The sequence below is a fragment of the Lampetra fluviatilis genome, chromosome 57 (genome assembly GCF_964198595.1).
Source record: "Lampetra fluviatilis chromosome 57, kcLamFluv1.1, whole genome shotgun sequence".
Taxonomy (NCBI): domain Eukaryota; kingdom Metazoa; phylum Chordata; class Hyperoartia; order Petromyzontiformes; family Petromyzontidae; genus Lampetra; species Lampetra fluviatilis.
Window position 1 is genome coordinate 6,009,978 of NC_136331.1, and position 27,969 is coordinate 6,037,946.

The window sequence follows — 27,969 nt, forward strand, 5'->3', positions numbered from 1 at the left end:
TTCCTTCAAGTTCAACCCAGTGAGCTTTGAAGCACGTGAATGTTAATTACAGCTATACCAACCATACGTTAAATGATTAGAGCCTAAGATGTGCCCCAGAGGTCGCAACCGGGTACCCAATACCCGTACCCTACCCGATACCCGGCTACCCGTACCCGGGTACGGGTACGGGTACCCGTTTGCGACCCTGGTGCGGCCGGGTACGGGTACGGAATCAAAACCCGTTTGCGACCTCTGATGTGCCCTCACGTTTTGGTGCTAGCGTTCCGTCATGCTGCCTGAGCCCAGCCTTGGTTTGACTGGCTCTGTTTTATGAGCGCTTTCCAAATTTAGCCTGGAACTCTAGTCCCGAGCACCCCCACTTATCCCCTATTCACCAAACCGAGCTGCACCGGGGTGGTGAAGTATGGCCATGGGGGGGGGGGGCATGAGATATGTGACCATACTTCACCACGCTTTTCAGTGTTGGCTGGGTGAAAGCACGGTTGGCTATGTACGGTGCAAAAGAAGCTCGAAGTCCAAACAAAGTTGGGAAACGCTATCCAAAGCGCTAGGCAGTTTGGCCAAGCCTGCTTAGTCCGCTTCTAAGTTCCTGCATGATTTGAGTGCACGCTGGGTGATGTCGTCACTGGCATGGATGCAGTGTAGCACTGTGGAGTTGAAGGCAACTCTGGCAGTGGCATTGCTGATGACTTGTGAACTGTGAATCGCACACCGCTGCTTAGCAGTGCTACTACGCTCTCTGCCCCGTATGGACTTGTTGAGCCTTGTGCAAACAACTCTTACACACACACACGAGTGTGAGTGCATACCCACAGAGGCCTGGCAGAGGGGAAATGTGGGGCCTCTGTACATAATATTGGTCGAGTGGTCCCGTTTCTTATTAGCCTCGAGTTACCACCTCTAAGATGCAAAAAGGGACATTTTATCGAAGAAATATGTCTCCCAAACATCTCAATGCTCTGTCTTCGCGGTGGGATGTGCTCTCTCTCTCCCGGGCGTGTATCCTACCTTGGCTGCCACTCTGCACCTCCGATCAGCGCGGTTGGCTATGTACGGTGCAAAGGAAGTTCAACGCACGCACGTGCGTGCACTGTCGTCAGTCTCGCTTCCCGGTCACCTTTCCGTCGAGCCGCATGTCACTTCCCTAGCCCGCGTACTTCTCTTAACAGGCAACGCAGTCCGACGTCTCTCGCGTAAGTTCTCCAATTCAAAACCTTCCTCGTTGTGTCTCTGCACTACACGGCAGAGGTCGCAAACGGGTTTTGATTCCTTACCCGTACCCGTACCCGGCCGCACAAGGGTCGCAAACGGGTACCCGTACCCGGCCGGGTACAGGTAGCCGTATCCTACCCGTACCCTACCCGAAATGAGTGACAAACGGTTACTCACCAGTGACTCACGGCCTACCCGTACCCGTACCCGGCCGCACCAGGGTCGCAAACGGGTACCCGTACCCGGCCGGGTACGGGTAGCCGGGTATCGGGTAGGGTACGGGTATCGGGTACCCGGTTGCGACCTCTGCTACACGGTCGAATCGTTTATTCACAAACTCGCACGCAAGTGGGTCGAAGCAGCCGACATGCCGCGGCTGCGTACATCTCTGAAGAAATACGTGATGAGAAAAAAAGCTATAGGGAAATGGCGGTAAGGGCTACAACACATTACTCTTAGGTTTTTTCGGTAAAGTCACGTAGGTAAAAATAAATGATAAAAATAAAATAATAGAAATAATAATAGAAATAAAATTATAAATCACGACGTTCCGTCATCAGGTGGGACCATCACAGCCAGATTTCCTGTATTATTTATTTTTACCTACGTGACTTTACCGAAAAAACCTAAGAGTATGAATCCTTGCAGTCACGAAAGCTTCTAATCTAGAAGCTACAACACATTGCCAAAGGGAAGAAAGGAAAGGGGGGTCACATGGTGCTGTTCTATACAATAAAATGCAAACATCAATGGGCGTAGCCACCATCAAGACATCTGGATTAATAACAATTAAAATAAAGCATTCGAACTGTAAAGCGCCAGTCTCTTCGTAGTAACGTCTTACGTGGCAGGGCATGGTCGTGCGGCCGTGAGCGCAAGCGATAAGTTCTTTTGATTTTGGGGTTGGGGGGGGGAGCAATGGGTGTAGAACGTGGTCGTGGTTAGATAGAAGAGGGACAAGTCGGTGGCTCTGCAGGTCTCCCAAATGTTTTATTTAGTGCGCATTGCAAGCATGTGAAGTGCAATGCTATACAGGGCCCAGGTAAAAGATAGGGCCCAGGTAAAAGACGGTACCATATTGTATAATTAACCTGCCGATTAGCACCTCCGATTAGCACGGTTGGCTACGTACGGTGCAAAAGAAGTTCAGCACAGATACTTCCCGCTGTGTGGAGTCTCTCCCATCGTCAAACGGATGAAATCGGTCGCAAGAATGCACACAGACTGCTCACATTTCGTCTGTAACAGCCAGCGTGAAGATGTACAGTGTTTTTTTTTTCAAGCTCGGAAACATTCAAGGCACGCATGCAGGTAAACACTTGATCGTTATCACCCATACAAAAAAAAACCAGGCCGATGTTGGCATTATGCCCAAGATTGCATAATCTGTCGGTTTGAAAAAAAGTCATCCGATAATTTTTTTTATTTTGGTATTTTTTAAAAATCCGAATTACATTCCCATTGCGATTTTCGCGTCGCGCCTTTGGCACGAAGAGGTTGTCGCGTCGGAGCCCTCGCCAAGTGAGCAGCGCATCGCTCTGTGCTAGAAGGCGGTCTGCAGAAGAAGACATTGCAGAGCTACTTGTGAGATCCCTTCAGGTGACCTCTTATCCACAACAACAGTGGCTGCTGCACACCCCAAACACTCCTGCTGCAGAGAGTACTGCTGCCCGTCGTGCGATAGCCACATTCGATTTCATTAATTCTCAGGAACGTTTTACAAATTAAGTGACGGACCAAATTGAACATGAAACATTGTACCCGTGGCACCACGCAACGGGAAGAAGAGTAGAGGTTGGGGGGGGGGAAATGACTGAGAAAAGGGAACGGATGCTGGGACTGGAAGTCCCCGATATGGACAAAGGGGAGGGCACGGCTCAAGATGAGTAGCAGCAGCAACAGAGAAGGAGGAGCAGTGTCGGTGCAGCAAAGGGAGGAGGTCCGACTAGGCCAAGATGTCGGGTGATGATGAGAGGGTGACGATGGTGATGATGGTTATGATGATGATAGGGGAGGGAAGGGCGGGAGAAGAAGAAGAGTTGAAGGAAGGAGCCAGAGTCGCAGGAGTGAGCTGCACGAAGGAGCAGCAGCAGCAGCAGCGTCTGTTTTCACAGTGGGCGGGGCGGCAGGGAGAAAGGGGAGGAGTTGAGAGTGGGAGGTGGCCACACAAGTCACGTGACGGATGGGAGGCTTGAGCCGGTTTAGATACATACAGTATATATAGATGGGTCTTTTGTGTCCAGTCTTGTTTTTTTTTGTTCATGTTTTTGTTTTTAAATCCTTTATATTAAGTTCGCTTGCTTGCGCGCTTACGATCGTGCAAATCTTTCGGTCGTTTTTTAACCCATTTCCCGTGATCCAATCGAGCTGACATTTTGCACACAGACTCGTTGTGCGTGACAATTTATTTTCGTGAAATTTTTTTTCCAAAATTTACCACTTTTTAGGAAAAAAAATTTTCATATTTAATTTTAAATACCAATGTGATAAAAATGAAACTCTTACTCAAGAAAAACAGAAATGAATAATAAAATAAAACCGATGCCACGCATATAAAGGATTTATAGTGAAAAACTTTGTTTTTACGGGTTAATTTTGTTGTTGCGGTTGCACCCGATTCAAGAGCCGAATGGCTCACAGGGCTATACCTAATAAATGAACTTGAACTTTCATTGGTGGCTGCGCTGAGACTATCACCTCACTACCCTCGAGAACCAAGTTCAATCACTGACACCTAAAGCCTGGGTCCAAACCCAGGCGCTCCGTGTCAGCGGCTCATTGCTCCGACCACTAAGCCACCTTCACCACCCTCACCACCCTACAGTCAAATTTGGGGGGGGGGGGGGTAAGCAGCCTTTTAATTCCAGGCTCGTGCTTGATCCTCTCTGCTGGATCACAGCTTGTTAATTCTTCGAGCGATTATTTCACCGGGGCACGGAGGGACATTCTACAGAAAATGAAGGCTGGGTGCAAAGGTTTGCTTTTAAACCTATGCCCGGAAATTCCACGTTAGGGTGAGGTTAAGTTTACTACGTTTTGACTTAACGCTTTCGTGACTGCAGGAATTCATATTATTTGGGTCTTTCGGTAAAGTCACGTAGATGGGTTAAAAGAAAATGACTAAAAACTAGGACGTTTCGATGACGACCGCTTGTGTTGCGATCGAAACGTCGTCGTTTTGTGTTGTTTTCTTTGAACCTATCTACGTGACTTTACCGAAAGACCCAAAGAATATTTACTACGTTTGTTGAGTCGGCTGGCCAGCGTTGGGCGAAACTTTGCCCACTTTTCACCTGGGGGCAACCAGAAAGTGCAGACTTCAGTGTTACTAACCCAACTAACAATAACATTTCATTATCACAGTTCAGAGAAGAAACACCATTTTTACGACTAAAAATATTTTTTTAACTTAAAATCTCACCAACACCTCGGAATTTTGCGCCAACTCCTGGGCCATGTCATCGCCCGTTGGCGAGCACAGCGAACTGCTTCATACGCAGTGTGTCCCCGCCGTAATCTTCTTACCATATTTGGACTTCCCCGTTGCAGCACAGGGCCTCGAACGATGTGTCGCTTCGTCCTCTTGGTGTGTGTCGACGTGGAGGCTGCGGTGGGAGTATAGGGGAGCCGACCTCGCCTCGTCACGGTCAGGCAGAGGTCGCAAATGGGTTTTGATTTCTTACCCGTACCCGTACCCGGCCGCACTAGGGTCGCCAATGGGTACCCGTACCCGGCCGGGTACCCGGCCGGGTACGGGTACTCGTTCCCTACCCGTACCCGTACCCTACCCAAAATGAGTGACAAACGGTTACTCACCAGTGACTCACGGCCTACCCGTACCCGTACCCGGTCGCACCAGGGTCGCAAACGGGTACCCGTACCTGGCCGGGTACGGGTAGCCGGGTATCGGGTAGGGTACGGGTATCGGGTACCCGGTTGCGACCTCTGCGGTCAGGCATTACTGGCCTTCTGGTGGATAGTCGGGCAGAGCCCGTTGCCTTGCTTGCAGATTTTCCATTGAGTCATCCCTTTGAGTAGAATACCATTTTAATAATGAACCAAAAAAACCTCGTGGTTGAAAAAAATTGATTTTATTACAAGTTCACATTGCTGCACACACTGGTACACGTTTCCTAAATGCCACCCAGCAGGAGACATTTTGCACAATCACAGTTCGTACATCGGCAGGTAATGTTTGGTGGGGGTGAAGTGTGGGCATCCCCACCTCTTGCTACGCTTTCAGCTAGCGTGGAAGAGTAGGCCAAGCACCCACCAAAGGGGGCTACTCTTGAGCTCCCTCTGGTAGAGGAGGCTCTTCCACGAGCAGTGGCTTGAGCAGGCCGTTGCAGGGGCTGCGCTAGCACCACGACAGAGGCCGTATCCTGTACAGTACTGGGTGAGTCAGTGTTAGACGGTGTGGACTCTGCGCCATGAATGCTGCCCGCATCAGCTGGCTGAGTTGGCACAGCGGAGGAAAGAGGGTTTGGGAGCACACACGTGTTTATGTGTGTGGGCTGTCTGCGGGGAGCGGTTCGCGCGCTGCGCTACGAACCCAGCAGCCCCAAGGTCCATTCCCAATGTTGACCACAGCGACGATTATCTGAACCTATTCTGGGCCTCCCCCTAGGTTGACTCAGCCTCAAGCGAGTGCCTGGTGTAGTTGTGTAAGCATTGCCACGGGGGAGACAAAGTCGACCGGGCGTGGTGCTGGCCACCCACCCCGTCACCGTGCCGGCCTTCAAAGGTGCTGCTCGCTAACAGCACTTGCCCCAACAGTCTGTTGAAGGCTATACGGGGGATCTTTGTCTTTGCGCTGTGAGTAGCGACCGCAGCCATTGGTCTACGTTTGCACTCCCTGCTCACCAATGCCCTGCGCTATTGGCCTCCCAGGCCCTGTCTGCACAGTGGGCCAGATGGCAGCCAAAATTAATTCTGTGATAGCGTTCCAGAAAATAATTATGCTGCAATAATAAGTGAAATTCTGTCCACGCAAATTTTTTTTTTACGGATGAAAAAAAATGTCAACGGACAAAAGAAACGAACGCACGTGGACGCGTTACTTTGCTACAAAGGTAGTCACCGGATATGTCCCAATCTGACTCGCCGTGCAGGGATGGCCTGTGGTGGAATGAGTTTCACTCTGGACTCTGCAAACCTACAGTTCGCCACCAGTTGCATTTCTATCTCGGAAGTTACGTGGAAGAGTAGGCCAAGAACACCTGCTGGAGATGCACCCGCACACGAGGAGGAGTTTTGGAATGGGACTGGTCCAAAAGCCGCTGTCATTTTGCAGGAGTCACTCGTTTTTACAACCCCGCGGGGGAGAAACGCTGCGTATGTCCTGTCCTCTACGTTGAACTTCTTTCGCACCGTACGTAGCCAACCGTGCGAATCGGAGGCACGGGGGTAAGGACAACAAACTAAACACATGGGGGGGGGGGGGACCAGAAGTCGCAACCGGGTACCCGATACCCGTACCCTACCCGATACCCGGCTACCCGTACCCGGCCGGGTACGGGTAGGCGTTTGCGACCCTGGTGCGGCCGGGTACGGGTAGGCCGTGAGTCACTGGTGAGTAACCGATTGTCACTCATTTCGGGTAGGATACGGGTACGGGTAGGGAACGGGTACCCGTACCGGGCTGGGTACGGGTACCCATTTGCGACCCTGGTGCGGCCGGGTACGGGTAAGGAATCAAAACCCATTTGCGACCTCTGGGGGGAACGCACGGCACTCTGCTGGTTAGCTCCCCAATAAGGAGCGGCTTTGGATTTCACAGTGTCCCGGCCAAATAATGCGTGGAAAGGAAGTTTTAAACATTCCCCAGGGCCGGAGATGGATTGCTCGCGATTATTAAAGCCTCCCCCGTGGAGGCCCAACCGGCCTTTTGTGCGGGAACAAGCTTGGGGTGGGTCGCCCTCTCCTCTCTTCTCTGCCACCGGGGTGGCCACAGCCACACCGCGCGAGCTGGGGCTGCGCTGCTTCTCACGAGCGAATTGGGTTCCATCCCGGTGGTTATTGGTTACGTTACAGATGCACAGTGGTGCCGCGGTATTGGCTCAAGTTCACAGATCTATGTCAGAGTAAGTGGAGGTCTCTGTAGCTCACAGGTCTCTATGAGAGTGAGTGTAAGTCTCTGTGGCTCACAGGTCTCTATGAGAGTGAGTGGAGGTCTCTGTAGCTCACAGGTCTCTGAGAGTGAGTGGAGGTCTCTGTAGCTCACAGGTCTCTATGAGAGTGAGTGGAGGTCTCTGTAGCCCACAGGTCTCTATGAGAGTGAGTGGAGGTACAGGTCTCCATGAGAGTGAGTGGAGGTCTCTGTAGCCCACAGGTCTCTATGAGAGTGAGTGGAGGTCTCTGTAGCTCACAGGTCTCTATGAGAGTGAGTGGAGGTCTCTGTAGCTCACAGATATCTATGAGAGTGAGTGGAGGTCTCTGTAGCTCACAGGTCTCTATGAGAGTGAGTGGAGGTCTCTGTAGCCCACAGGTCTCTATGAGAGTGAGTGGAGGTCTCTGTAGCTCACAGATCTCTATGAGAGTGAGTGGAGGTCTCTGTAGCTCACAGATATCTATGAGAGTGAGTGGAGGTCTCTGTAGCCCACAGATCTCTATGTGAGTGAGTGGAGGTCTCTGTAGCTCACAGATATCTATGAGAGTGAGTGGAAGTCTCTGTAGCTCACAGGTCTCTATGTGAGTGAGTGGAGGTCTCTGTAGCTCACAGGTCTCTGAGAGTGAGTGGAGGTCTCTGTAGCTCACAGGTCTTTATGAGAGTGAGTGGAGGTCTCTGTAGCTCACATGTCTCTATGGGAGTGAGTGGAGGTACAGGTCTCCATGAGAGTGAGTGGAGGTCTCTGTAGCCCACAGGTCTCTATGAGAGTGAGTGGAGGTCTCTGTAGCCCACAGGTCTCTATGTGAGTGAGTGGAGGTCTCTGTAGCTCACAGGTCTCTATGAGAGTGAGTGGAGGTCTCTGTAGCTCACAGACCTCTGAGAGTGAGTGGAGGTCTCTGTAGCTCACAGATCTCTGTGAGAGTGAGTGGATGTCTCTGTAGCTCACAGGTCTCTATGAGAGTGAGTGGAGGTCTCTGTAGCTCACAGGTCTCTATGAGAGTGAGTGGAGGTCTCTGTAGCTCACAGGTCTCTATGAGAGTGAGTGGAGGTCTCTGTAGCTCACAGGTCTCTATGAGAGTGAGTGGAGGTCTCTGTAGCTCACAGGTCTCTATGAGATTGAGTGGAAGTCTCTGTAGCTCACAGGTCTCTATGAGGGTGAGTGGAGGTCTCTGTAGCTCACAGGTCTCTATGAGAGTGAGTGGAGGTCTCTGTAGCCCACAGATCTCTATGAGAGTGAGTGGAGGTCTCTGTAGCTCACAGGTCTCTACGAGAGTGAGTGGAGGTCTCTGTAGCCCACAGGTCTCTATGAGAGTGAGTGGAGGTCTCTGTAGCTCACAGGTCTCTATGAGAGTGAGTGGAGGTCTCTGTAGCTCACAGGTCTCTACGAGAGTGAGTGGAGGTCTCTGTAGCTCACAGGTCTCTACGAGAGTGAGTGGAGGTCTCTGTAGCTGACAGGTCTCTATGATAGTGAGTGGAGGTCTCTGTAGCTCACAGATATCTATGGGAGTGAGTGGAGGTCTCTGTAGCCCACAGATCTCTATGAGAGTGAGTGGAGGTCTCTGTAGCTCACAGATCTGTGCAGGGCCACAGCAGCTGCAGTGAGGAGGTTGGGGATGTCCTAGCGAATGGGTCCCCACGATTATTGGTTGGTTCACAGGGGCACAGTGACTTGTTTCTTGTTGCTGTCATTAATCACCGTTGTCCTGCCCTATGCACAACTGTCAAAACTCCATTCAACAAACATTGAATGTTTTGAGACTGCTGAAAATAACGAGTTGAAAATGTGTAAAATGAGAACACCGCAGGCGGGTGCAAAGACGTCCGATGTGCAGTTTGGAACGTGCGGGGAAAAAAAAGCTGGAGTTATTACCGCGCTGTAATTAAATTAAAATATACGCATCTAGCGCCTGTAGACTCGTAGTTTTTACGCGCTGTGATGAAGGGCCGTTGCTAGCTATCACGATAGGTCGCCCGATGAATATTATTTTACGTTTGGGGCCACTGTTGTTGTTGACCGACGTGGTGTGTTTTGTAAATTGTACTCTCTCTCTCTAGAGTATGGCAAGTTTGTGGAACTCGCGCGTCCAATTTGAAGTCTGCGATCGCTTCGGGAGTTGCGCGATCACTACTGCTCAGTCCGACGGCGAGCGAGGCTTAGGATGCAGTTGGTTCGCGATACGGTGGCTCCATTGTCCGGTTCGGGTTGCCGCAGTCACACTGTGTGGGTTGTAACAATAAATTTGACCCTTTCTGGCAATAAAAACAGGAGGTGTTGAGATGTTGAACCACGAAATAGAAACCTTTTGAAAGGAATCAAGTTCCTACATTAACCACACAGGGTGCGTGTGGTGAACATTGCAAACAAAACACGTGGCTCTGACAATAGAAGCATTGTCTTTGAAACTGATTGGCCTACACCAGAGACAGCGGCCTTCTTTATGGCCTAGTCTCACCACCGGTCTCAGGCCAGAGAACGCCAAATGGCAAAACAGTGCAAGGCAAAAAATGTAACCCGTAAAAGCAAAGTTTTTCACTAAATCCTTTATATGCGTGGCAGCTAGAATCCTCTCGTCCTCTGGCTTGAGATAGCTGCCACCTATGGGTCAGATGATTGCCTGCCACCATTAAGCAATTGGTAATTAAATATAAAAAAAAAATCCTAAAAAGTGTAAAGTTATGGAAACATTTTTTCACGAAAATAAATTGTCACGCACAACGAGTCTGTGTGCAAAATGTCAGCTCGATTGGATCACGGGAAGTGGGTTAAAAAACGACCGAAAGATTTGCACGGTCGTAAGTGCGCAAGCAAGCAAGTGAACTTAATATAAAGGATTTTAAAAAAGTTAAAGTTCATTTATTGGGTATAGCCCTGTGAGCCATTCGGCTCTTGAATCGGGTGCAACCACAACAAACAAAAAAACAAAAACACGAACAAAAAACATCTTAAAGTGACTTAAGTGCAAACAGAAAATCCAAGAAAAGACAGCAAAATATTGCAGAAAACACACCGTACACCAACGCTGTGTGCAAAAATCCCAGTGGGATGCAAGTCAAACAACAACAACCATAAGACAACTTTTAAATAAGTATAACCCGTAAAAACAAAGTTTTTCACTATAAATCCTTTATATGCGTGGCAGCGAACTTAATATAAAGGATTTAAAAATATATTCGCCTGTGGAGGACGCGGGGATCGATCCCGCGACCTTTGGCATGGGAAGCAAGGGCGCTACCAACTGCGCTACTCCGCCACGGCCTGTGGAGGGGTTATGCTCTGGGCTCTTACACTGTGACGTTCAACCAAAGCAATGAATGAGTTCTATTTGAATATATGTAAAATAAAAAAATTTTGCCTAAAAAGTGTAAAATTTTGGGAATTTTTTTTCACGAACATTAATTGTCTCGCACAACGAGTGTGTGGAAAATGTCAGCTCGATTGGATCACGGGAAGTGGGTTAAAAAACGACCAAAAGATTTGCACGGTCGTAAGCACGCAAGCAAGCAAGCGAGTTGTCTTTAATGTCCCACTTGTGTAGGGCGGAGGAGTGTTGCTCAGCGAGCAGTTTGCTCCTCCGAAGCGGTTGATGGAGCCCAACCGTAAGTTTTCTTGGCAGATCAAAGCCGTGCGGAGCAATGGTGGTGATGGTTGGGGGGGGGGGGTTGTCGATGCGGTTTTGTAAATTGTACTGTGCGTGCGACTGTTAGCCGCGACGCATTCCAACAATGGACTTGCGTTATTATATCTAGACACGTGATAGGCCACTTTGTTGAGCTCTCATTTACGGCGAGGTCGCTAATGAAAAATAAGTTAATAGCTTAGTGGGCTTTGCAGAGTAAAATAATAAAAAAATAGTTGAGTTTTTATTTGTAGATTTCTCAGTGATTCGCTTGCCTTTCCTATACTCCGCATCGCTATCGTGTTTTTGTACTGTTTGTTGCTGTGACGGTCTGACCCGCCCTCACTGGACATCTGTTATAAAGAGCTTCGTAGCTCATCGGATTCCTCCAGTATCAGTAAAGATTCTGACCCACGACGGCCGCAGCGGTTGCACACCCCCCCTACCCCTCCGCCCTGCCCCGCTAAGCAGGAAGCGAGGAGCTGTACCTTGACTTAATTTGCCAAGGTCAAGCTCCTGAGAATTGCACATATCAGTCTTTCCGTCTCGTGGCAAACATTACTCGCTTGCGACAGGGCAGGTGGCAAACGTCCGCCACGTTTCTGCGTGGACCAGGGGCCACTCGCAGTGGACCTCGGAGGCAGCTCTGGGACATCCACTTTGGCGGGCCGTTCTCGAACGCCGGGGCGTCTGCGCTGCTCTGCAAGAGCTCCGAGCGGATTCGCCATCCCGTGGCGCGGCAACGGTCTCGCACAATCCCGATACAACTTGGGGACACTTTCGCTATTCTTTGATTTTTACGTAAAGCAAGTGGCGAAAAAAGTAATGCTAGGCTTTACCCTTCCTGCCAATAAAACAGGAGGTGTTAAGGTGTTCAAACACCAATAGATGCACCTATTGCAAGCCAGCAAGTTTGCATTAACCACACATACTTGTGGCAAAACATGCAAACAGACATGTTGTGATGATGTATAATTGTCTTGGAACTGATTGGCCTACACCAGAGACAGCGGCCTTTTCTATGGCCTTGTCTCATCACCACCAGCGTGAGTCCAAAGAACGCCAAAAGTTGAACAGTGCAAAGGCAGCGCAGTGTCAGAGTTTTAATATCTCGGGTTCAGCAGCTACATCAATGGGACCTGTTTGCCAGTGTCAAAATGATGAAAAAGGTAAGAATAGGCTTCACCCTTTCTGGCAATAAAACAGGAGGTGTTGAGATATTCAAACATCCCAATAGATACAACCTATTGCAAGGCATAAAATCTGAATTAAACTAAACATACTTGTGGCAATACGTGCAAACAAGCATGCTCTGATGATATTGCCAGAAAGGGTAATGCCTTGACTTGAAGCTTTCGTGACTGTAGGAATCCATACGCTTTGGTTCTTTCGATAAAATCACGTAGGTGACTTTTGGTGCTCACGCAGCCCCCCCCTACCCCTACCCCTAACACCCCCCCTCTCTCTCCCCCCTTGCCCCTCCCCCCTTTCTTACCTATATAACCTCTTGCCACGGCAGCTCTCTCGCCCACTTCAGCATTTTCTTGCCGTGGTTGTTCCACCTGACGACGATTGCTTGTGTTGCGAACGAAACGTCGTGATTTATACCTCCGTGACTTTACCGAAAGAACCAAAGAGTAGGCTAAAGCCTGTTCCTATTTGACACGTAACTTTGAACCTGGCCAAAAAGGTCGCGTAGAGGAAACGAGCGACGTTGCCCTGCCCGGGCGTTACCATCTTCTTTCGCACGGCTGCCGATGTAGACGCAGAAACAGCGACGGCAATTTCACGTTCGGGTGGTCAAGCCCAGTCAACCGCGTCAGGAGTATAACGGAGCTGTGCATCGTCGCCGTGATGATGTCTCCGTGATGATGTCTCCGTCGTATTTGTGGATCCCCCGGGGCATTGCGTCGTTACGCGTTGTACGACGGTGTCTGTTCTGGATGACCCACAGTCGCACACGGCCGCCCCCCCCCCCCCGGTCTCCCGTCACGTGACTCCACGTTTCCCGACATGCCCGCCCGCGCCTGCTGCCACCGACGACGGAGACGCAAGCCTGCCGCTGTGTCCCGTCGCGAGCCGGCTTGTCGTCGGTGGGGGACGCTGCTTCCTGCGTCACGGCCGCCAGCGGTCTGTTATTTATTATTATAGTGATCAGGCGCGTTCGAGCACGAATTAGCATTTCAACGGAAGGGCCGCCGCTGCGGCGAAGGGCGGCTCAATGTCAGCTGTGGATTGATGCAGGGCCGGGAGGAGGGCGGAGGGGGGGTGGGAGGCGGGGTTCATTATTTTTTTGTTAATTCGTTCAAGGGGCTCCATGGCGTGCTTTGTCCCCGCGTATCCTCGCTCGCCGCGGCCCAGCGACTGCGGGACCAGGGTTGGGCTGCCGTTGCTGGCGGTGATTGGCAGGGCGTTTGGTGTCTGACCAATTTAAAGGATTTCTGTCCCCATTCCCCCCCACCCACTCCCCACCTTTTGTTCCGGGATTCATCGGTGAAGGGGACCCCACCCTGCAACTAGCCGATGTCTCTCAGAGCGGGAGCGGGTGAATAAATCAATAACGTCACAATTGGCGCGGTTGGCTACGTACGGCGCGAAAGAAGCTCAACACGCTTGCACACATTAAAGAGCCGCAGATTGACGACCCCTGCTCTAGCGGAGGTCCAACGCTACACGGACAATTGGGGAATTGGGCCACCAGCACAGTTTATATTGCCGCCACCACTCCCACCACACTCCCCCCTCCCTCCCTCCCCACATGGCCCACGTGTGTGAAATTCCACTTCCCGAAACAGGAATGTTTGTGTGTGTGTGAGCGTGTGTGAAAACAGGTGCGGATGCGCCGTCCGTTTCGTGACGGCGTGCTTCTGAGCGAGGGGTCATGTGGGGTGACGGCCGTGGGTGTCGTGGGTGTCGTGGGGGTCCCGACACCCCCACCCTCCCTCAACCAACACGTATACTTGTCCGTAACAGAGGTTTTTGGGTTGGATCGTGTGAATACAGATGTGTTGTTAAACCCGTCGTGAAACAACACGTTTATATTTACGCGATATAACTAAAAAAATGTCTAGTTATGTCGAAAGAGACCCCCCCCCCCGTTCCCCCCACGACATTTTGGTCGACGAAAAACAATGCTGCCGTTGCCGAGTTTGCGCGTTTCTCCCTTCCGCCAGGCGACATACACGCCGGTTGCCCTGCAACCACAGCAGCTCACGGACGGCCGGCAGCCAACAGTTGCGTAGATATCATCACCCTGAATTTCCCAGACCCTTTGTGTAGTCTACCCAGCAACCCCCCCCACCCAGCCCCCCACCCAGCCCCCCACGCCCTCCACTGCCCCCCCCCCCCCACCTGCTTCTAGCAGAGAATTCCGGCCTTGCGCAGGCTCGTCGCAGCTAGTTTCGGAAAGCGGCCCGCGACACCCTTGCCACCTTCCTCAGCGGCTTGAGCCAACGGCCCTTCCTTGTCCCGCCGGCCTCGGGAGCTACCGCAGGCTGACCGGCCAGTCGTCGTGAAGCCAAGAGCAGAGAGATAATGTGCAGAGGTGCAGCCCCTGCAAGCGCAAGCTTGCGTCACAGCGCGGCCGCGGCGCCTCCCTTGCCAGAGAGGAGGGGGAGGCCTTTGGGAGCCCTTTGGGAGCCCTTTGGGAGGCCTTTGGGAGCCCTTTGGGAGGCCTTTGGGAGGCCTTTGGGAGCCCTTTGGGAGCCCTTTGGGAGGCCTTTGGGAGCCCTTTGGGAGCCCTTTGGGAGGCCTTTGGGAGGCCTTTGGGAGGCCTTTGGGAGCCCTTTGGGAGCCCTTTGGGAGGCCTTTGGGAGGCTTTTGGGAGCCCTTTGGGAGGCCTTTGGGAGGCCTTTGGGAGCCCTTTGGGAGGCCTTTGGGAGCCCTTTGGGAGGCCTTTGGGAGGCCTTTGGGAGCCCTTTGGGAGGCCTTTGGGAGGCCTTTGGGAGGCCTTTGGGAGCCCTTTGGGAGCCCTTTGGGAGGCCTTTGGGAGCCCTTTGGGAGGCCTTTGGGAGCCCTTTGGGAGGCCTTTGGGAGGCCTTTGGGAGGCCTTTGGGAGGCCTTTGGGAGGCCTTTGGGAGCCCTTTGGGAGGCCTTTGGGAGCCCTTTGGGAGGCCTTTGGGAGCCCTTTGGGAGGCCTTTGGGAGGCCTTTGGGAGCCCTTTGGGAGGCCTTTGGGAGGCCTTTGGGAGCCCTTTGGGAGCCCTTTGGGAGGCCTTTGGGAGCCCTTTGGGAGGCCTTTGGGAGGCCTTTGGGAGGCCTTTGGGAGCCCTTTGGGAGCCCTTTGGGAGGCCTTTGGGAGGCCTTTGGGAGCCCTTTGGGAGGCCTTTGGGAGGCCTTTGGGAGCCCTTTGGGAGCCCTTTGGGAGGCATTTGGGAGGCCTTTGGGAGCCCTTTGGGAGCCCTTTGGGAGGTCGTCTGGGGGCACAGTATTTTGGCCGGCTCTTGCACGGCGGCCAAGACCGTCTTGGAAGAGGCGGAGGAGTTGCCAACGCTTCATCTCGCCACCACACGCGACCCGCCGATCGACCGCTGCGGTGGGCAAAAAGGCCGTTGGAGGTGGTCGGTGTTGATTTAAGACAATGGCGCCCGTTACTTCAACTGTCTTGCCCGGGGGGGGGTCAGATTGAACCGGCGACCTCTGCGTTGACGACTTTTGTGAGACGCCCAGCGTGTCTCTCAGCGCTTTGGCCGATCGCCATTTCCTGCTTCTGTAGCGGTCAGAAGGCGCAGTGCACTCCGTCACGGAATGCGTGCCCATAAATGACCATAGCGGGGACAGCTGAACAGCCGTGCTGTAGGCGGCTTAATTGCGTCGAGGTCCTTTGACGTACAGCGCCAGAATGCGAAATAACTCGCTGAAATGCGGTATTGACCGCCGTGTAAATTTTAATTTGCCAGGGCTAGGGAAAATATGGTTTATGGGGCAGATCGAAGCCAAGGGCAATTTCGTTTTTTACGACTGCAACAGCTGCTGCTGCTGGTGGTGGTGGTGCTGGTGATTGTCCGATATTGCGTCTGTTGACAGGGAACCGTGAATTCTGGTGACATTGTGCGTCTTGTGTTTCTACTTTCAACAGTGGCCATGCTTTCAAACAAAAAATATCTCGCCAAACAAGGGTACGAAACATTTCGTCTGCGGTCAGGAGGTTTTAGCAGCGATAAAACAAAAATCTGCGAGCAAAACCTTTTTTACGGAACGGTTATTTTTAAACTGATTTTGGGGAAAACCACAATTTTGGAAATTGTAAAATAACAAAAAATAAAATTACAAAAAATGGAGTCGTCGCTGCTGCTGCAGCCACGACAGTGGGTGCATCGGTTATGGGTTCGATTCCATCTCTTGGCATCGCAGTTGAAACGCCGTTGCAAATTTCCTTTGCACACCTCCACCACCACCCGGAATGAGAATCTGTATTTCGATGAGCTATAAAGCTCTTTCACAGATGTCAAGTAGGGGCACGGGGTCACAACGTTACAACAACAAACAATACCAACACACGATCGGAATGCAAAGTATAGGAAAAGTGAACATAATCACTTGAACAACAAATATATCCAAATAAAACTAACTTATTTGTATCTTACCAGGTAAAGCCCACTGAGCTATTAACTTATTTTTCCAGATGTGACCTGGCCACAAATGACAGCTCAACAAAGTGGCTTGTCACATGGAAATGTTCAGCTGTTAGTCTAGAATCGGCAGGCTGCGTGCGGTTGGGGTAAAGTTTGGGTGCTACCACGACAGCCAAGACATTATTGGCCAGTGTGGAAGAGGAGGCCAAAAACTCTCCTCCAGTGCTCGGGAGCTCTGGAGTACACCCTCTGCCAAGCGCGGAGGCTTTTTTGCATCAGCAGCAGCAGCAATTGCAGGGCTGCGCCTCTGACACCTTTCGTTAAAAGCAACCGGGCAGACCGATAAGGCTGCGTGGTGGAACCGTGTGCCAGTCGGTGTACTGTGGGTGGACTGCTTCCCATACATGGGTAACTGCCCCTTGCGGGACTTTGCCCATATTTGGGCTTCTGCTGGGCTACGTTTCCTAAAGGGCGGTTGGTTTTTGGAGTGCGAGGGTGTGCTCGTGTGCGTTTGTGCGTGCGAAGTCTGGCGAGCGATAGAGTGTAGCGGATAGCGCGCGCGGCTACCCGAGTCCGATTCACACTCGCGGCGACGATTATCTGGACCGGTCCTGGGTCTCCCCCTCGGTCGACTCGGCCTCAAATGAGTACCGGGTGCGGTGTGTAAACAGGGCGTGGTGCTGGCCACCCACCCCCTCGTGTGTCGTGCGGTCTTTCATAGGTGCTTCTCGCTAACAGCACTTGCCCCAAAAAGTCTGTTAAGGCTTTCCGGGGATGGGGCGGGCGGTGATCTTTGTCTTGTGTAGTCTGCCCCCCTGAGCGGGGCCTGTACGTTGTTGTTGGCTGCGGTGGTAGCAGAGGTCGCAAACGGGTTTTGATTCCTTACCCGTACCCGTACCCGTCCGCACCAGGGTCGCAAATGGATACCCGTACCCAGCCGGGTACGGGTACTCGTTCCCTACTCGTACCCTACCCGAAATGAGTGACAAACGGTGACTCACCAGTGACTCACGGCCTACCCGTACCCGGCCGCACCAGGGTCGCAAACGGCTACCCGTACCCGGCCGGGTACGGGTAGCCGGGTATCGGGTAGGGTACGGGTATCGGGTACCCGATTGCGACCTCTGGGTGGTAGATTCAGTCAGCATTTTCAGTCGGCATTTTTTCTCGTACTATTCGGCCAAAGAGCTTCCCTACAGTCGAGACGGACAAGCGGCATTAGCCCGGTCGGCGAAACGTGCGCGCAGGCTGGGAACGAGGGTAAATGATACCCTGGCGAGTGCTGATTTGAAGAGAGCAGGCGGTGGTGCAACTGTGACCCGGTTTAATTCACTCGGCAGCTTTAGTTTCGGTCGGAGTTTCGGTCGAAGCGAAGATAAACTTCTCGTTGGTTCTTTCGGTAAAGTCACGTAGAAGGGAAGTAATAAAATAATAAAAATAAAACATAATAAAATAATTCTCACGACGTTTCGGCCACAACGCAAGCAGCCGTCCTCAGGTGAAGACCAGGTCTGTACGTGACTTTACTGAAAGAACCAAGAAGATGAATCCCTGCAGTCACGAAAGCTTTAAATCGAAGATGAACTGTAAAGTTTTTTAGTGGCTTTCATTCGGTCATTTTCTTAGTCTGGTCAACCAAAGCAGTCCAGAGCTTAGTCGGGACATATTTAACCTGGTAGACGTGCCAACGTTCAATCAACGTTGGAATTTGGTTTGAAACGTTGGGCTCACTTTTGAATGTGGTTTAAATGGTTTGCCCAACGATCTATGCTCACTGAGCAGTTATGAAATATAGATGTGAGGGGGTGTCCAATATTTCATACCCCCCTCCGCCATTATAAGCAGAATATCTTCACCCCCCGTCATATGAATGTGGAATTTCCATCACCGGCTCAAGATGGCTGTAAACGGGAGATGGGCCCCAATCCCTCGATCCTCATTTGTGCGGCAGGAGATGACTTTGTGCCTTTTGTTTCGGTATGCCGAACTCTTATCTGCGGCCCTATTATCCGCAACTCCTCTAATCCGCAATTATATTGCGGATAAGGGGAGTTGCGCGGCAAATTCATCCCATTATCCCGGGGGCGGAGGGGAGGGATATCCGGAAATTTTTGCCGTGCGGATGAACGGAGTAAAAATTGCAGATCATAGGATGAGCCACACTATCGCTCCCCCATGTCACCGCTGATAAGAGTATCCAACACACATGTACAGTACAGGCAGTCCCCGGCTTATGGACACCCAACTTCTGAACATCCGCGTTTCCGAAACGGGCTTCCATAAAATATTTTATTTTTTAACCATCCGACTTGCGAACCTAGCCTCAGAACTATTTACTGCGGTGCGTGCAAATGTACGGCATCGCTTGTTATTTACGAGTTTAACAATGCTTCCCCTTTTTTTTCTTGAGCCCTCGCCCATTTTATAGCAGGCAGTCCGTGGATTTACCGCATGTCGATTTAAATACAGCACATTATTTAGTTCCGACTTACGAACCGTTTGACTTACGAACGGCTCTCGGGAACGGAACTCGTTCGTAAGTCGGGGACTCACGGCCGGCTCTCGGGGACGTAACCCGTTCGTAAGTCGGGGACTCACGAACGGATATCGGGAACGGACTCAGTTCGTAAGTCGGGGACTCGCGAACGGCTCTCGGGAACGGACTCAGTTCGTAAGTCGGGGACTCGCGAACGGCTCTCTGGGAACGGAACCCATTCGTAAGTCGGGGACTCTCGAACGGCTCTCTGGAACGGACCCCGTTCGTAAGTCGGGGACTATCCATGCTCTGAGGTCGTTGATGTTCCGTAAATCCGGGATGTGGCTCCTGGCCCTGGCTACCGCGTGTTTGATTTTCGACCTGACCGCTCGCTCGCCCGCTCGCTTGCTCTCCCGCCAGATCAAGAAGCAGCAGCAGGACGTGCTGGGCTTCCTGCAGGTGAACAAGATCGAGTTCGAGGAGTGCGACATCGTCGTGAGCGACGACAACAAGCGCTACATGCGCGAGCACGTGCCGCGCGACCACTGCCCCACCAGCGGCGTGCCGCTGCCTCCGCAGATCTTCAACGGCGAGTCCTACCTCGGGGTGAGTGTGCGTGTGTCCAGAATCTGGACACGTTCGAATCGGTGAGCTCCTCCAGCAGGCAAGGTTGCATTGGCCGGGTCATGTAGCCCGCATGCCCAGCCACCGGATGCCCAAGCAGCTTCTGTTTGGATGGATAGAGGGGGCTAAACAGGCACGACACGGGCTGGAGAAGAGATGGAGCTGATACGCTACGGGAAAATATGGAGCGGAGTGGACTTGCCGATGACCGGTACCAGCGGTGTCAAGATCGGCCTCAGTGGAGGAGGCTCGTGAAGGACGCTGCTACTGGGCAGTTGGAGGCAGTCGCCCTCCAACAACAACGGAGGGCGGAGGAGCGACGCTCACAACAACGAGCGGAGCGCTGGGTGGCTAAAGCGCACGGCAAGTTGGCACAGTAGGGGGCACAGGTGGTGCATCAGCCAGTCTTCTCAGTCAGTCGACCCGTGGCACCTGGGTCTGCCCCATGACCTCCTGCCAGCGGGCGTTCGACACTTCACATGGCCTCAAGGTGCACATAGCCTGGCACAAGCATCGTGGTGACGTCCCCGTCACTTAGTGGCAAATGTCGGTTGTTGTTGAGCGGGTGAGTAGGTGGGCGAGTAGGTGGGCGAGTAGGGGGGTGGATGGGTGAGTAGGGGGGTGGGTGGGTGAGTGGATGGGGGGGTGGGTGAGTGGATGGGGTGTGGGTGAGTGGGGTGGGGTGGGGTGGGTGAGTGGATGGGTGGGTGGGTGAGTGGATGGGTGGGTGAGTGGATGGGTGGGTGGGTGAGTGGATGGGTGGGTGGGTGAGTGGATGGGTGGGTGGGAGAGTGGATGGGTGGGTGGGTGAGTGGATGGGTGGGTGGGTGAGTGGATGGGTGGGTGAGTGAGTGGATGGGTGGGTGGGTGAGTGGATGGGTGGGTGGGTGAGTGGATGGGTGGGTGGGTGAGTGGATGGGTGGGTGGGTGAGTGGGTGGGTGGGTGGGTGAGTGAGTGGGTGGGTGGGTGGGTGAGTGGCTGTGCACTTGGCAGCCACTTGTAAACCCAGCACTGCGGACGCAGCAGCGAGGGGTTGGTGGACCGCCGCACGGATCTTGTGAAACTGCCTTCCCGTGAGAGTCGAGAACGAGGCCCTTTACCGGGGTCTCTGCCGGGAGAAGGCGTCACAGCAGGAACGTGGACTACTTCTGTCTGTACGGGGATCGAGTGTTCCCCCCTCGCCACACTGCGTGGGTTTTCTCCCACGTGAAAAATTGGCCGATTAACACCTGAACATATAGGGGACCGCAGAGCTTGGGCGATTGTTGGTAGCGCCGGCTCCTCATTGAGTCGCTGCTTGCTGCTGCTGCCTTCCCACTCCCCGTCTGTGGTTCCTCCCGAGTCTCTCTCTGGATACTCTGCGACGACGATGGCCGACGGCGCAGCGTAAACGCGGCAGACATTGTAATAGCAATCATTTCTCATTATTATTATTGTAACGAGCGAGCGGAAGACTGGGCGCGGTTCCGCTGCGGACGTTATAAATCAAAACAAAACAAACAGACCACGCCAGGGTTCCCCACTGTTGAGTGCTTTCCCGTTTGTTCGTCCCCACCACCACCCCTCCCATGACCCCCCACTACCTCCCACCACCCTCCCACCACCCCCCCCCACCACCCCCCCCCAACACCACCAACCCACCCCCCCCACCAACCCCACCACCCCCCCAACACCTCTCGAGAGATTTGCTCCGGCGCTGTCTGTTTCAGGACTACGAGTCGTTCTTCGACGCCAAGGAGAACAACGCCGTGTTCACATTCCTCGGCCTCACTCCCCCACCCGGTTCAAAGGTCAGAGAGCGTGCGGGCACACAAACCAAACCCGCACCACCGCCACCGCGCGAGTTGTTGTCATTGTCGTTGTCGTCGTCGTTGTCGTCGTCGTCATCGTCATTGTCGTATTCATTGTCGTTGTCATTGTCGTCGTCATTGTCGTCGTCATCGTCATTGTCGTCGTCGTCATTGTCATTGTCATTGTCGTCGTCGTCTTCGTCGTCATTGTCGTCGTTGTCATTGTCATCATTGTCTTCGTCGTCATTGTCGTCATCGTCATCATTCTCGTCGTCGCCGACATCGTCGCCGACGTCATCATCATTGTCATCATCATTGTCATCGTCATCATCGACGTCATCATCGTTTTCTTCATCGTCGTCATTGTCGTCATCTATTTTAAACTGCAAACGGTGGGGGGCTGTATTGCATGAACCCCAAGGCTCTAGGGCAGGAGGTGAGCCAGCCAGGTTGGCGGGGGCAGTCAGAGACTGAGCACATCCGGTGCCACCGAGATCTAGGGGAGGGAGGGGGGGGTGCAGGGGGACGTGGGCATCATCCAGCAGTGGATTGATCTCGGCTGGTGGCGGCGGTGGTGGTGGTGGTGTATTTTCAGGAGGCAGAGGCTCTGGCTCGGCAGTAGCCGTGGACGGGGTCTGGTGCCCCCGCTGGGAGCTGCTCCACATTCCCTCGCGGCTTCCGGTGGAAGATTCCTCGGGGGGAATCCTCCGGCATTCCGCACAGAAGAAACTCAGACGGAATTCCTCGTGGAACAAGAAAATCCCCACCCTTCTTTTTGATCCTCTGTAAGGATATTGTTGTTTTGTTGTTGTTGTTGCCGTTGTCGTCGTCGTTGTTATTGTTGTTGCTGTTGCAAGTTTACCTGTGCTGATATTTAACGAGCAAATGATAAACGTTTTGTACGCGCACGCGCGCGTTCACCTGTAATACACACACGCACACGCTCACACACACTCAACGCTTGTGACCGTGACAGTTCCTTCGCCAAGAGACAAAACGTCTCCCGTGTAGCCATACAGAAGATTGAGCGAACAGCTGTTCGTAAGGTAGCGAGTCGCGAGCACCTACGGAGGCCGGCACGGCGCACGAGGTGGTGGCGTTGTGGCCTGCACCACGCCCGGCCGCATTTGTCTCCCCGTCGCTCGTGTTTACACACTGCACCAAGGTACTCTTCTTTTTGTTTAAAGGTTGAATTGACGTAGGGGAGGCTCAGGTCAACCGTGGCCAGAAATCTAACTCGGCATGCCAAGTCCACATCGCAGTGCCCTATCCGTGAGGCTACCACTCCACCCACGTGGCCATACGCAGAACGCTCATATTTCCTTCACAGACTACTGGGACAATTCCTGTTAGGGACTACAAAGATAAAAGACAAAGATCCCCCGTATAGCCTTCACAGACTTTTGGGGCGAGTGCTGTTAGCGAATAGCATCGATGAAGGCCGGCACGGCACGTGAGCGAGTGGGTGGCCAGCACCACGCCCGGATGCATTTGTCTCCTTAGTTTCGATGTGTGCACACCACACCCAGGTACTCAACGAAGCTAGTGGGGAGGCCCAGCGCCGGTTTAGATAATCATCACTCGTGTTGGCCACGAGCTGGAATCGAACTCGTGTCACCGGGTTCGTAGCGCAGCGCGCTAACCACTGCGTCGACACACACGCGCACATTGTGAAATGTTCACCAACGTCGGTTTAACGCGCAGGCTTTCGCGACCCACAACCACCATCGTCAGGCGACAGGCACATTTGTGTTTCACCGATGCCTTGACGCTTGTGTTGTTTGTTCGAGGCTGTCGGCGCCATCGGTTAGTCAACGGCGAAGCCGCGAGTCTCGGCAGCGCAGTCCCATTCGTTCATCGGCCCCTACACGCCACGGCTATCTCCGAGATACGCAGCAATGAGCGGTGGCGTACAGATACGAGACAAAGATTGCCCCCGTGTATAGCCTTGACACTGTCGGGGCACGTGCTGTTAGCGAGCAGCTCCTATGAAGGCCGGCACCACGCACCCTCCGCCCCACCGCCTTTGTTTCCCGAGGTGGCGATGTTTGCAGATTGCACCAGGTACGCGTTTGGGTCCGAGTCAACCCATGGGATGGCCCAGGACCGGTTCAGATAATCCTCAATCTCAGATACAGGACAGCGCACGCACGGCTCAAGCACACGGAATGAGATGGGGAAGCTCAATAATTGAAAGAGTAAAAAAAACCCATTAAACTGACTTCTGCACCCCGTTCGGTTAAATTCCATTTCCGAGAATTCGAATTACGTAGTTTGACCGTCATGCCACGGACATTACTCCCGGTGCCAAATCGCGTGGCAGAGTGCTGCCCGCCGCTGGGCGAGGAGCAGAGGTCACCTGAAGGTGATCTCGGAAGTAGTTCTGCGATGTCCGCTTCCCTGGGCCGTTCGTCTGATATCGAGTTTGCACCTCTCTGGACGCGTCATCGCGCGACGTGGATGCCGATGGCATGACTGAGTTAAAATTGGGGGAGGGGGGGAAGTTTTTTGAAGTCCATCATATGAGATGCCAATGCTCTCCACGAACTTAATGTCCTGGGCTTCTCCGTTCCTCACCGATCGATGCCTCCGTTTCGATCTTTAAGACTGCTTCCGTGTAAATTGCAAAGGGGGGGGGAGGGGGGCCGATTTCAAGTTCATTTATTAGGTATAGCCCTGTGAGCCATTCGGCTCTTGAATCGGGTGCAACCGCAACAAACAAAAAACTAAAACATGAACAAAAAACATCTTAAAGTGAATATGTGACTAAGTGCAAACAGAAATCCAAGAAAAGACAGCAAAACATTGCAGAAAAAAATCAACGTACACCAACGCTGTGTGGGGAGGTTGACCCCCGGGGGGTCACAAGTAAAATCCGGTCCACATTTTTCGCAGGCCGTTCGAGACTCACGGGAGACTCCAAATCCCTGACACGCCGTGCACCCCCCGCCCCCCCCCGGGGCATTGGAACCGTGCGTTGGGGGTTGGGGGAACAAAACCGTGCGCTGGATCGAAATTCGAAGGGAACCCGGAGTCTCGGCTGAACTCCCAAAAAATATTTGCACGAAAAAACACATTCCGCACACGATTTAAGCGAACAGCTGTTAGATGGATTCCTCTTTTGGATGGGGTGTTTTTTTTGTTTCTTCGTCACAAATTCTCTTTGCTCGTTGGGGTTTTTTTCTTGGGGGGGGGGGGGGGGAGTCCAGATCCCCCCAGATGAAGTCATTTCCCCCTCCTGTCAAGCCCCCCCCCCCCAGACTCCGCTTTAAACGTTGCACAGACCGCTCGCTCGCTCGCTCTGACCCTGTAGGACCCACCCCAGGATCTGCCTGCGTCACCGCCACGTGGTAGCGTGTGGACCTCCAAGACGACTTAATGCGTTCCTTTGTGTGTGTGCGCACGCGCCCCACGAAGGCATACACCAACTATATGTGTAATATTCGCCCGCATTACATATGTACCGTGTCATAATACCCGAATCTGTGGCGTTTGATCACGTGAGGAATTAGCGTTTGCCGAGAGGCGTAACGGTTTGGCGAGATGTGCACAAGTCGTGAATTAAACGTGGCCATAATGAAATGTTGATAGGTGAGCGTGGGGCGGGGGGGCTTTAATGTTTGTGTTGCGCTGCTGTTTAAATTTCACTCTCGTTGGCAATTCGCGAAAACTTTCGAGCACGCGGTTCAAAAACGACGCCGTGCTCGCACGCACACAAAGGTAAAGATCCCCCCCCTGCCCCCCTCTTGGGGCAAGTGCTGTTAGCGAGCACCTATGAAGGCTGGCACAACACACGACGGGGTGGGTGGCCAACACCACGCCCGGCCGCCTTTGTCTCCCAAGTGGCGATGTTTACACACCGCACCAGGTACTCGTTTGAGGTTGAGTTGACCTCGGGAAGGCCCAGGACGGGTTTAGATAATCGCCACTGTTGTTGGCCATGAGCGGGAATCGAACTCGGCTTGCCGGGTTCGTAGAACAGCGCGCTAACCACTACTGCTCACCCACCACACACACGCGCACCACACACGCGCACACGTGCGCGCACCATACAGACACGCGCGCGTGGCATGTGCATACGGTAACTCACAACGATAACGCGTCGTGGAGGCAAATCACAAATTCGCCGAGGTTGATCGTAATCGCCAGCCAAACTGATGCGTCTCTAAATTACAATCCAGAGTCGAGAATTCGCGCGGCGGAAACCTCAACGCAGCATCTTGGACATCGACTTGGCGAACTTATCATTCCTCGCGTCTCCTATTACTCGTGTTACTTCTGCCCGTGAGACGTTATATCGTTCGTGAGCGGCGTTGTCTTATATCGCCTAACAAATAACTGTGATTTCTGTCTGTGTGCAAGAGTAATCCGTGTTGGTATTATTAGTGTTACTATTGCGTGCGGTCGACTTTGTTCGTGGAGGAAAGTGACTCCCGTAAGAGGAGGATGCAAATCGCTTTGCCCCCAGCTCCGAGTATATCGAGTTCATTTTGTTTGACCCCCAGCTGAGAACCCTGAGAAAGAGACCAGGTTAGCCAGGAGGGGATAGAGGTGATGACTAATGATTGCTGCGTACGATCCCAATCGAGCAATTTGCGGTGTCATCTTCAGAAGAATTTTGGCAAATGTGCACCCTGACGCCGGCACACAGCAGGGAGTGACGCTCACTCCTGCGAATTGCGTCCGAGAATCTTTTTTTTTTAACGTCCAAAAGCGATGGCAATGGGGGGGGGGGGGGAGCGTCATTGTCGGATTGGATGGTTAGCACACACTCGACTCTACGACCGAGCGGAGGTCACCGGGGTTCGATCCTCCGACACCGCGGTTGATGAAACAACGGCGCAAGTTTTTTTTCTTTCTTCAAATCCCAACCACCCACTGCCCGTGGTCCTTCCGGCAGAGGGTACCACGGCGGCGAGATGTTAACTACCTCGCCTGGTATACAGGAGGTCGTGAGTTAGATCCCGAACCTGACGCCTGCTGCTGGATATTTTGAGTTTGCGTGCCTCTCTCCTCGTGGTCGCGTGGATTCTTCCCTGGGTCCTCCGCTTTTTCCCCTCCACGTTCAGAATCGACATCACGCGTTGAGATAATTCGGCTGCTAAAATTTCCACGCGATGATGATGCTGAGCTATCATTTGTGGCCAGGTCGCTTCCGGAAAAAGAGCCGCATAGCTCATTGGGCCTTATCTGGCATAATTTAAAAAAATTAACCCGTAAAAACAAAGTTTTTCACTATAAATCCTTTATATGCGTGGCGGCTAGAGTCCTCTCGTCCTCTGGCTTGAGATGGCTGCCACCTATGGGTCAGATGATTGTCTACCAGCATTAAGCAATTGGTAATTACATATTTTAAAAAAAAATCCCTAAACAGTGTAATATTTTGGAGAAAAAAAATTCACGAAAATTAATTGTCACGCACAACGAGTCTGTGTGGAAAATGTCAGCTTGATTGGATCACGGGAAGTGGGTTAAAAAACGACCGAAAGATTTGCACGGTCGTAAGCACGCAAGCACGCAAGCAAGCAAGCGAACTTAATATAAAGGATTTAAAAATAGATAACAAAATAAAATTTATACAACCGCAGTTTAATCGATTGGCAAGGTCACATTTGGTGGGATAAAGCGGTGGGGTACTCTCCTCCCCTCCTCTGTCGAGGCCACCTACGTGCCAGGGAACCATGGTGAATTGGTTCCTTCCTGTTGTTTGTAAGCAGCGCGCCTTTGTTGTTGTTCAACCTCCTCCCACCTCTTCAGTGTGCAAGGGTGTCGGACGAAGTGCCACCTCGAAACGGGGCTTCATAGCGCTTCCTCTAGTGGAGAGGGCCGCCCCCCTTCCGCCAGCAGTAGCTTGGAGCAGGGAATTTGCAGGGCCTGCACCTTTGACCTTTTATGGGGGGTCTTTTTTTATATCTAAACTTTGTCTGCGTATGTGGAGTTTGAGGCGGTGTCGTTTATCCCTCGCAGTTTAGCGCAGGAACCCGTTGCTTCGTACACTTGCCCCCCCCAATTAGATACACGGTTGGCTACGTACGGTGCGAAAGAAGTTGAACATGCGTGCGTTCTTGCTTGTTCTTCCAAGTCCGCAGAAACGCTTGCGGCAACACTCGTCACTCGCAGGAAAAGGGGAAGAAATGTAAAGGGCGCTTCAAAAAAATGTTAACAATTCTATGGGACGATCGTTTTTTATGTAAAAAGAACGGATAATACACTGCAACATGATAACACATGTAATGGTAATAGCACCAAAAGCTCAGTCTCCCACTTAAATATTGACTTAAAGCTTTCGTGACTGCAGGAATTCGTATTCTTTGGGTCTTTCGGTAAAGTCACGTAGATAGGTTCAAAGAAATAACAAAAACTACGTTTCGTTCGCAACACAAGCGGTCGCCTTTCTTGAAAAACGACAGCTTGTGTTGCGATCGAAACGTCGTATTTTTTTGTTATATTTGTTCAACCTATCTACGTGACTTTACCGAAAGACCCCCAAAAAGTCTCCCACTGGTTCGCCGTCGTTGTCAACGCGTGAATCTTCTCCAGGTGGTCTCCAGAGCCCCCGGGAGAG

The 27,969-nt window shown here is 52.4% G+C and overlaps 1 protein-coding gene across 1 annotated transcript in view; it reads left to right on the forward strand.

Annotated features, from left to right (window-relative positions):
* LOC144950281 (adapter SH3BGRL-like) overlaps positions 1-26,631 on the forward strand; it is a 39,290-nt gene extending 12,659 nt beyond the window's left edge. The window contains exons 3-5 of the mRNA XM_078880356.1: positions 19,410-19,595; positions 21,324-21,404; positions 22,000-26,631. Of these exons, the coding sequence (XP_078736482.1) occupies positions 19,410-19,595; positions 21,324-21,404; positions 22,000-22,026 (294 nt within the window). The 3' untranslated portion in view covers positions 22,027-26,631. The remainder of the gene's footprint in view (positions 1-19,409; positions 19,596-21,323; positions 21,405-21,999) is intronic.
* The last annotated feature ends 1,338 nt before the right edge of the window (positions 26,632-27,969 follow it).